This window comes from Orycteropus afer, unplaced genomic scaffold (genome assembly GCF_000298275.1).
Source record: "Orycteropus afer afer isolate SDZICR_OR568_19922 unplaced genomic scaffold, OryAfe1.0 scaffold00002, whole genome shotgun sequence".
Lineage (NCBI taxonomy): Eukaryota > Metazoa > Chordata > Mammalia > Tubulidentata > Orycteropodidae > Orycteropus > Orycteropus afer.
This window is the reverse complement of record NW_006921589.1, coordinates 33,472,547-33,483,452: the sequence shown is the minus strand read 5'-3', so window position 1 is coordinate 33,483,452 and position 10,906 is coordinate 33,472,547. Positions and strand designations below refer to the sequence as shown.

The 10,906-nt window shown below is 44.3% G+C and overlaps 1 protein-coding gene across 1 annotated transcript in view; it reads left to right on the top strand.

Moving 5' to 3' along the window:
- Nucleotides 1-2,762: 2,762 nt before the first annotated feature.
- Nucleotides 2,763-10,906, top strand: part of LOC103193016 (aldehyde oxidase 2) — a 118,375-nt gene continuing 110,231 nt past the window's right edge. The window contains exons 1-5 of the mRNA XM_042783580.1: nucleotides 2,763-2,816; nucleotides 5,751-5,808; nucleotides 7,544-7,640; nucleotides 8,828-8,936; nucleotides 10,233-10,359. Coding sequence (XP_042639514.1) covers nucleotides 2,763-2,816; nucleotides 5,751-5,808; nucleotides 7,544-7,640; nucleotides 8,828-8,936; nucleotides 10,233-10,359 — 445 coding nt within the window. The remainder of the gene's footprint in view (nucleotides 2,817-5,750; nucleotides 5,809-7,543; nucleotides 7,641-8,827; nucleotides 8,937-10,232; nucleotides 10,360-10,906) is intronic.

The following is a 10,906-nucleotide window of genomic DNA, read 5'->3' as shown; positions in this document are numbered from 1 at the left end:
GTAAATGGAAATCGTGTGCCCTTTGGGTGCACTGGAATCTCCGAGTGGTGCAAACAGGTAACATGTTTGGCTGTTAACTGAAAGGCTGGAGGTTCAAGTCCACCCAGAGGCACCTCAGAAGAAAGACCTGGCAATCTACTTCCAAAAAACCTGCCTTGAAAACTCTATGAAGCACAGTCCTACTTTGACACCCGCAGGTCGCTATGAGTCAGAAGTGACTCGACAGCAGCTGGGTTACTGGGTTTTGTGTTCACTGGAGGCCCTTTTCTAAGGTGAAGAGTGAGAAGGTGAACAGATTGTAGTCCTTGCATGGGTTTTCCCTTAAAAGGAAACCCCCCATATTATATAGCCTGTGTCTCCACACCCTGCTTTCTCTTTCCCCCAACCTGCCTCTCCCTCCACTGCCAACTCTCACAGAATCAACTCCTCCTCATCTTTCAGTTTAAATGCTTCTTCCTCAGGGAGGGTCTTTTCTGACCCCTGTGCCCAAAAAACCAAACCCACTGCCATTGAGTTGATTCCGACTCATAACAACCCTGTTGTTGTTGTTGTTGTTATGTGCCATTGAGTCGGCCCCTACTCATAGCTACCCATCCTTGGGTTTCTGAGGCAGTATCACTACGGAAGTAGATCGCCCAACCTTCCTTCCAGGGAGTGGCTGGTGGGTTTGAACCGCCAGCCTTCTGGTTAGCAGTCAAGTGCCTTAGGCACAACGCTACCAGAGCTCCTAGAGGACAAAATAGAGTTGCCCCAGAGGGTTTCTAAGGCTGTAATCTTTATGGAAGCAGACTGCCTCATCTTTCTTCCATACAGCAGCCGGTGGATTCGAACCACTGACCTTTTGGTTAGCAGCCCAATGCTTTAACCCCAGCTCCACCAAAGCTTGTTTCCTGTGCCCAAAACAAGGCTGATTCCTTGTTCTTTGCTTTTCCTTAGTAATATCTGTCACAAGGATAAATGTTTGTTTCATCTTGTCTCCCTTGCTAAACTATAAACTCCTTGGAGAAAGAAAACTCATAGCTCTTATGTTCCACTGTACCTCTCCCACCTAGCAAAGTGCCTGGTACAAGGCAGACAGAACACCCAGTAACTACTAGTAGAATGAACAAATGAATGAATGAATCACCAATATCTTCTGTTTTAGATAGTCTGTCAAGCATTATTAACCCCTGCAATGAACAAGTTGCCGTCCATGCTGAACATTGTGGGGGATACAATAAGCTATCATAACTTCCCATGAGCTTATTACATAATTGGAAAAATGAGACACAAACATAGTCACCTGTTAGTGGCAGATTAGGGACTAGCTTCCTAGTTCCTGGTTTATTAAATAGAAAGTCACAAGCAATTGGTTGGATGTGAAAGTGCTTTCAGAATTCAGAGAAAAGAAGGCTTAAAACTTCTTTTCAACAGTATTATTGTAGTAAAATATATATATAATAAAATGTTTGCCATTTTAACCATTTTTAAGTTATACAATTAAGAGACGTTTGTTACATTTACCATATTGTACAACCATTGCCACTATCCATTTCCAAAATGTTTTCATCACCCCAGACCTAAACTCAATAACCCATCATTTAAGCAATACCCCCTCATCTCCTCTCCCCCAGCCCCTAGCAACCACTAATAAACTTGTGCCTCTCCACATTTGCCTATTCTGAGTAGTTGATGTAAGTGGGATCACACAACATTTGTCCCTTATTTCATTCAGCAAAACATTTTCAAGGTTCACCCGTGTGGTTGCATGTATGGACCTGCATTTTGGTGGAAGATAAAGAATGAGGAGGGCATTGCAGCAGGACAGGTTCATAGTTGTTACTGTTACAGGCATGGGCAAAGCATCAGTCATTCGACAAACACTTTTTGGGCATTTACTCTGTGGTAGGCACCATTCTGGCCCTGGGGGTATAATGATGAATTAGAAGTAGTGCTCTGCCCTCGTGGAGTTTACATTCTAGTGGAGAGAGCAGTCAACACAAAGGTAAACAGTATCCATGCCAAGTAGTGATGAGTAGTATGGAAAAAATGAAGTAGGATGGTGGAACAGGCTACTTAGACTGGGTGATCAGGGGAAAGTTCACACCCAAATAGCAAGAAGCCACCAACCATGTCAAAGTCTGGGAGAAGAGACGTTGTTCAAGTGAAGAGCACGCATGAAAACCTTAGGACAAGAAGGAATTTAGCCTATTCCAAAAGCTGAGAAAAAGGCCATTGTGACAGAGATTATAAACAAGGGACAGGGTGGTCTGAGATGTTCTCAGAGAGGAGAGCAGGGCCCATCCATGGGCCTCCATGGCAAGGATATGAGGTTTTGCTAAGTGTGATAGGAGGCCATTGAAAGGTTTAAGTAGACAAGTGTCAGGTTTATGCAGAATGTGGTTCTCTTTGAGAAGAATGAGATCTGTCCAGGATGTGTTCCTGAGGCTGAGGGGATTTGAGAGGTGAGTTTAAGTTTAGAGTGTTTATGGCTTTCACACTGAAGTCCTCAAATGTCAGAAGAGGTGTGGAAAATGGGTTGAAGCCAGGACTGGTGGGAGGCAGAGGAGGTGTGAGGTAAGGCCAGCCCTCCTGGTGCCCTCCACTTAAAAGGCTGAGAAGCAAGGAAGTCTCCACCTCCTGCCCTGCCCTATAAGGCTCAAGTCACTTGCTTCCAGACCAGAGGCATTCCGGTTGCTAAGACCTAAATCTTTTCTGCTCACAGAAAGGTGCCTCAGAGCGTTCCCACCTAGAGTTGTAAGGCTTACTTACTTAAGGGTGCAATGCCTTGCCCAACGAGATCGGATGAGTTGGTTTTCTTTGTGAACGGGAGGAAGGTAAGTGTTGGCTGCTACTGCCATGGCTTGTAGAGAGAGCAGGGAATCATTAGGCAGCTCTTGTGGCCCATCTGGGCTGACCCTCCCTCTTGTTAAGGAGCAAGAGCCTGGGACTGGAACTCGTGGGTGGTGCGAATGGCTAACTGGCTCAGCTGCCACCTAAAGGTTGCAGGGGTAGTCCACCCAGACAGGCCTTGGAAGAAAGACCTGGGAAACTACTCCTGGAAAATCAGTACTGAAAACCCGATGGAGTGCGGTTCTACTCTGACACACGTGCAGTCGCCGTGAGTTGGAACTGACTCAAGGGCAACTGGTTTTGGTTGGCCAGGACTCCAAGAACCCGTACTAATTGGGCCTTCCCCCCATTCAGCCAGGGCTCAGCTCCTGGGGCTATGAGGATGTGAAACATTTTGGGGTTAATTGCATTTGCCTTAGTATGGGACAGTTTCTGTTCCAATTTGGCACTTCCTTTAACTGTGTAACCTTGTGTAAGTAACTTCACATCTTTGAGGCTTAGAGTCATTGTTAGAAACGATGTTTTGGGGCTATTGTAAAGATTTTTAAAGGGCTTCTTTCACTGGTTAAGACTCCCCTGCATGCTTATAAAGTGCTTAGCACTGGGCCTGATCAATGAGAAGTACTTTATCTAGTAACATATCTCAATCCTCAAATTTAGGTAAACGAGAAATATTTTTCTATTAAAAAATAAAAACCACGCTGCTGAGTAAAATTTAGGACTCATAGTGACCTTATGAGACAGAGTAGAACTGCCCCCATAGTGTTTCCAAGAGTGTAATCTTTACAGAAGCAAACTGCCACATCTTTTTTCTGAGTGTTTTTCTTACATCAACTTAATTCTCCTGTCAAGTCCCTATTATACAGAATTGGTTGGAATGTAATCACAGTCCATTGGAGTCCCCCTCTTTCCCTGGGTTGCAGCTTATAATGGCTTATTGTGGCAAGGAGGGAGTTCCACTTTTCCTTGACATCACTGTGAGAGCCATCTGCCCTCCAATCCTCACCATCAATCCACCCAAGCTATCAGTTCACTCGTATTGTCCTCTGTCAGGCCCCTTCTCACCAAGAGTCTCTATATGTCTCTCAAGGGAACCATTCCCAGGGCACAGGTCTTCTCTGTGGACTTGTCACTTCCCCTTCAAGACCCCTCAGTTCTCCAATCCCACCAACCTCAGTGGGGTTTGGTCATACCCATCCCCAGGGCTTGGTGCTAGAAATGAAATGGAGCATAAACCCTGTGTACTCTCATGTTGTCCCTTCTAAGTCTCCTGTATCCAGTCTTCATGACCAGCAACCACCATACCTTCTCCTAAAACTACCATTTGTGATCTGAGTCCTTACTTGCTTACCCCACTGGCCTAGGATTTTGAGACGCAAAAGCCAGAGATGGCTCTTTCTACTACATTCTGCTCCACATTCCTTCCTGAGTCATGAACCCATAATAAAAAAGCAGCAGCCAGAACAGGGAATAATTCTAGTGGTTAAAGAAAATGCAAATGTGTGTGGGGAAGGTGGAAGTCAGTTAAAATCCAGCCACATTCTCAGTAAACCTTTTTTAAAGGCCTGGAATGGGAATAAGGGCAGGCAGAGAAGGGCCCTCCAGAGAGGGAGTCCTGTGGTGCAGTGATTAAAGTGCTCTTCTGCTAACCAAAATTTCAGTCGTTCAGACTCACCAGCTGCTCCATGGGAGAACAACAATGCAGTCTGCTTCCCTAAAGATGATAGCCTTGAAAAACTTATGGGGCAGTTCTACTCCTTCCTATAGTGTCACTATGAGTTGGAATCAACTCAGTGGTAGTGGGTTTGACTTTTTATGTTTTGTTTTTTGGTAGGGATCCAGAAAACAGTTGGATTGTAATATCTAAGCTTGGAACAATCTTCCTAAACTTTTCTATTCTTTGAGGTCTGCAAAAAGTTCTTATCTTTCTTCTGGAGAGAAAGGAAGAAACTAAAATGAACAGTCTGTTGTATCTTCTTCCCTCTGATACATCAGAATGGCTGGAGGTGTTTGCATAACCCCACGAAGCCAAAGGAAATATTCCATAAAGCAAATGGGGAAGGAGGCCACAAAGGGCACTCCGACTTTTGAGTGCTAATCCCCAACTTTCCAAGGTCAGAGAGGGAGGGAGGAGTTCTAGTCTCCCTCCAGATGTACCCTGGGTCTTGAATTAGGGCATCATGCCTCACCATTGTGTTGGTTCTGGGGCCTCTTCCAGACAAGAGCAACTCCCCCATCTTCCCTTCCTGCCACCAGTCTTAAGGTCATTAAAAAAAAAAAAAAAAACTCACTGCTATCGAGTGGATTCCCACTCAGCCCCCTTTGGGTTTCCGAGGTGGTAAATCTTTATGGAAGTAGATTGCCCAATCTTCCTTCCACAGAGTGGCTGATGGGTTTGAACCACTACCCTTCTGGTTAGCAGTCAAATGCCTTAGACACTATGCCACCAGAGCTCCTTTCTTAAGGTCATAGATATTATTAATTGTATTCCTATTAGAGGTGTCTCGTGGGTATCAAAATAGAAACTCCCTACCCAGGTTTTCTCCCTCCAGCACCCCGCATTGCAAGTGCACATGCGTACATGTGCACACATGCACACACCCATCCTTGGTGTCCAAATCCTCCCAAATTTGAAATATTTCAAGAACCCGAGAGACTGGGTCAAGCAAATATGAAGAATACAACTGGTCTCCAGCACTAATCACAAAAAACAGCATTGTCACATTTGCTTTATGTGTCCCCTGCTCTGTAAATATGTGTAGAAGTTGTTTGTCCTCTGAGCACAAAAGCACAGGGGTAGATGGGACTGGGCCTAATGTTATATATACCCCAATCTCTAAATCATGCAGGCCGCAGCAGACGCTCCACTGGATCACTCATATAACTCCCACGATAATCTCGTTTCTGTTCCAACACAGGTGATAGAGAGGAATGCAGACCCAGAAGTGACTCTGCTGAACTTCCTGCGAAAGAACCGGACCCTTTTTGTCATAGTCTTGGCCTTGTCTATGTTTGCTTAAAAACTGAGAGCAGCTGCAATTATGGGAACTAATCAAATCCCTCCATTTCCAAAATAACCAGCTCCCTTACTTGGCTCTTGCTCCATATTTGCTTTTGGCAGCAGTTTTGAGGATATTAGGTTAATTGGACTCTTTTGAAAAGGATGAAGTTTCTCTCTATTTTGCTTTAATGGCAGTGAAATATAAGCTAAACTCTTTACTTCACTAGTTATTCCCTTCAGGGCTGATCAGCTCCTCCCCAAAGCTGTTATATAATGGCTCGTTGTGTTGCACTTGCCCTGCCCTTAAGTGAAACCAAATCCTCCAATTTCCGTGAGAGCATTTGTCACAGAAAAGGTTTCTTTCCCTTACATCTGTTTTCTTACAGCACATCTTCCCCATCATGTCATAGTCTGAAATACAGATCTACATAGCAGCAAACACATTTTAATTGGTAGATCTGAAGGATCGCTCAGAGAAGTCAAAACAAATAACAAAAATGACAAACAGAAGGAGTTGGTCGCTGTTTAAAAGCCCTCATGAGTTTTGTTTTGGTTTGTTTTTCATTAATTGTCAATGTTTAAAAATCAGGAAATGTTATACTTTAAAGTCTAGACTTCCAACTTCTGGTGAAAAATTGGAAGATAGTCATTCTTACAAAGCAACACTCCTGCTTAGAGCTGAATAGGACATTCTCTACTCCCCAATCTAAAATGAGGCAAAAGGGCTCCAGTTACATCCAGCCCACTCCACACATTTACATAACCACTCTGATAAGCATTTGAGGTTATGGTTCTTAATTTAGATGGACAAGTCCTGTGGTTTTCAAAAGAAAAAGAAGAAAAAAAAATTAAGTAATAGCAGCAGAATTCCTGATTCTAAAGTTTTCTCAGCCAATCCAGTTAATTGCATCCAATCCCATCAATTGTGTGGAAATGGACCGTGATGGATGGATAAAAACATGCATCTGGGGCTAACCCTAAAGTTGGGATTAGGACCTGGATCAGGCAGGAGCAGTGGGGCATGCAAGGTAGGAAGGTAGGATCTGACACTATGATGGGGGTGTCTCCGAAGACTCACTAACTTGCTTTCAAATGCAATACAGATCACTAGACAAAAGTAGATATAATTGAGTGGCTAAATACACAGTTCTTTCTTCAAATTACATAATTGGAACCAAGAAGAAGACAAAAGAATGAGTGGTGCAAACAGTTGAGCAATCAACTACCAGCTGAAAGGTTGGTACTCTAACTGACCCAGAGGTGCCTTGGGGACAGACCTAGTGATGTTTCCCAAAGCTTTGAAAATCTTCTGGAGCAGTTCCACCCTGCACATGTGGGGTCACCATGAGTTGGAATCAACTTCATGGCAACTAACAGCAACACAATGGCATAGGATTCTTCAAAGGGCTTTTACTGCATTATCTTACCAGATGCTTACAATAAGCCTGTGAAGGTAGATATTGCTTTTACCTTTTTGCAAGTGAGAAAACAGACAGGGACAGGTTAATAAGCTCAGTGTCACACAGCATTTAATAAAATATGGAGTGGCCTTTACTGAGACCTAGAGGTATAAGTGGATGACTTCTTAGACCTGCCTCTCTCCCTCCAAAAAAGACCTTTCTCACTGGTTTTTGGCTTTGGTTTTGCTAGTGACACCTGTAGACAGCTGTATCTGCCTTAGCATCTTTTCCTTGACCACCCCCCTTGCAGTACGCCTCACAGGAACCAAGTATGCTTGTGGCAGAGGAGGCTGTGGGGCATGTACGGTGATGGTGTCCAGGCATGACCCTGCGTCCAAGAAGATAAGGTATCTTTCTAGAAACCCAGAGGGGGTTCTGTTTCTTTGTCAGGCTTGTATTCTCATCTCACAGCTGAAAGAGATCATCAATGGCCTTCCAGGTCTGTGAGTCTTGCCATCTCTGGAGCTTAAACCCCTCAGAAACTCTGATGAAAGCTACAAGCCATCTACTCAGAAAACATATAAACTAGTTATACTTTAGGAGCTCTGGTAGCATAGCGCCTAAGGCACTTGACTGCTAACCAGAAGACTGGAGGTTCAAACCCACCAGCCACTCCTCAGAAGGAAGATGGGGCAATCTACTTCCGTAGTGATACTCCCTCGGAAACCCAAGGAGGGGTCGCGATAAGTCAAATCCGACTCAACAGCAGTTGAGTTTGGTTTAGTTATATTTTTCATACACTTTCAAGGAGATCATGGGGTTCCTGAAGCCCATTTATGCACACTAGATTAAGAAACCTCAATTTAGCTTAATCTTTCATTTTACAGATGAGGGAACTGAAGGTCAAAGAGAGGAAGTGACTTGTTCAAGGTCATACAACCAGTAAGAGGTAGAACAAGGGCTTGAACCCGTGTTTTGTGGCTCTGAAGCTAATGCTCTTTCTACTGTTGGGCTAGGCCAAAAGACTCTGCAGATCAGGGTCTGGGCCGTGACTCCATTCTTTAATTAAGGGCCAGATTCCAGAACTTGTGCTTCTCCTAAACCTGTTGGCCCAAGAAATCAAGAGATACAGCCTAAAACACAGGGGGTCTAACGCTGTTGAGCAACCTTATCCAGAAAGCTTAAAATTAACAAGTAAAAAAGTTCCTAAACACATAGATAAGGGTGAAAGACATAGGTGTGTTGTCTTTTATCTGTTATGGGGTCAGTGTCCCAATAAGTCCTAGCTAAAGTTCAACCGCACTCTTAGTGACGGGAGTCCATTTCTATTGCCCCCAGATGCATCTGTTCTGGGCTTGGGAAGTTTTTCTAATGTTCAGAATGTCCAGATTCACCCTAAGGATCTCCATTCTTGTAGATATTACAGAGTCAGCAGAGAGGACTCTAAATGCTTCCTCCCTGCCCCTCTTTCAGCTTCCCACCCCCTTGACTGAGTGATAGGCTGCGGGGTTTTCTGCTGCCCTTCTTGTTCTCAGTCTCCCTACAAGTCAGGCCTATGTTACTCACCTTGATTTTCCTTGTCTCTCATGCAAAGGCATTTCTCTGTCACTGCCTGCCTGGTGCCCATCTGCTCTCTGTATGGAGCAGCTGTCACCACCGTGGAAGGTGTTGGAAGCATCAAAACCAGGATTCACCCCGTGCAGGTAAAACACATCTTATGTTTCTCACTCCTTTTGAACAAATGCTGTGTTTACAGTGCACCCTGAGACTTCTAAGTTGTGGCTAGGTAAGTAGAAGCTTAAATAAATATTGATCAGGGTAATGGTACCTGTTAAGTGATTTCAGAGAAAGCTGGGAATCTGCCCAAGTTTTATTAGATTATCATCTTTTTTCTTACTTTTTTTCTACTTGCTTGATAAATATAATTAACAAAATATTGATAGATACCTATCAGACTACAGCTTAGAATAGATATTATACAAATGATACTATACATGGAGTGAAATGTCTCCTGGGCCAACAGGATAAAATGCAGCCTTATCCTCAGTGACATGGAGTTCTTAGGAGTAAAATCAGAATTGAGGTGTAGGGGGGTGGGTGGAGGTGAGTAGAATCTAAAACCGACTTTACCAGAACAATCATTTCTCCAAATCCTAACCTGAAGCCAGAATGCAGAGGCTGGTTTTAATTTGTCTGTAACTGCCATGGGATCTTGGGTTGTAATAGGACCAGAAGACCAAAATTGTGAACCTTCCAGGCAGGAGGAACCCAGAGGTCAGCTGAGTCTATCGGGCAGGTTGGAGAGGATGGTCACAAGAAGGTTGATAAGCCTGCGTCCTGGGATTTCATGACCTTCTGAACTCTAAAAGAGGGTTGCTAAATTTTGGGGGGAGCTTGTTAAAAATGCAGATTCTGAGTCGAGAAGTTCAGGGCAGACACTGGAGGTTCTGTATTTTCTGCAAATTCCCAGGTGGAAACAATTCTGTTGGTCCATGAATCACACTTTAAATAGCAAAGATCTAGGACACAGACCAAAGTCTTGGAAACTTTGAAAGTACAGCTCCTTTGAGCTAACACAGAAGGATGTAAAGAATAAAGGGAGATCAATAGTAGATAGTCTCCGAGTTAATCAAAAATGGTGGCCTCATGATCAGTAGGGATCTGTGCAAGATATGGAGGTGTTAAGAAAAATGTTTTTGAACCTTAGACTCTCCTTACAATTATTGAGTTCTGGAGAATTCTTCTTGCTCTAGGAATGGTATACCACTAATTCTTAAGTAGAAGGGTTTGAGCATTTGACCATCTTTGTAATGATAGAATACGGCGTCTGAGTCATCTCCTCCAGCCCAACTTAGGAAAAGGGATACTGGCAGACTCTAACCAAGGCAGGGGATGCATTTGTTCAAGGCATGAGTCCCATCATGACAAGGGCATGATACTCATGAAGGGTTGGTGGCGGTAGGAAGACAGGGCCTGTGACTAAGCATGTGTCCTTCCAGGAGAGGATTGCCAAAAGCCACGGCACTCAGTGTGGATTCTGTACCCCTGGGATGGTGATGTCCATGTACACTCTCCTGAGGAACCACCCAGAGCCCTCAGAGGAGCAGCTCATGGAAGCCCTGGGGGGTAAGTCTGACAAGGAGAAAACCTCCCACCCACAGAAGGTCAGAATTGAAGTATGTTAAATGCTGCCCCACCCCAGACACCTTCCCAAGCCCATTAAAGTGCCCCTTCAGCGGTTTGTAACTTAGCCACAGTTCACTCAGGAGCAGAGAATGCCAAGCTCACCTTGTTTGTCAGAGCGCATGCTTGGAGCAGGCTCCACAGGACTAACACACTGCATGTGAACCACACTACTCACCTTGGCACCCATTTCTCTATCCAGTGACTTACTTGGCTTTCCCCACTAAGGACCCTTCAGTATCTAAAGGATCATTTAACATTTGCAATATGTTAAAGTCACTAAAAGGAGACCACAAGCATGTCCCCTTTGTAGCACCTATAAATATCCCTGAACAAGTCATCCAATATACACACAGGTTCCTAGACTGACTCATACTCATAGCCACTGTATGGGACAGAGCAGAACTGTCCCATTGTGTTTTCAAGGCTGCAAACTGTACGGAAGCAGACTGCCTCATCTTTCTCCCAAGGAATGACTAACACACACGCT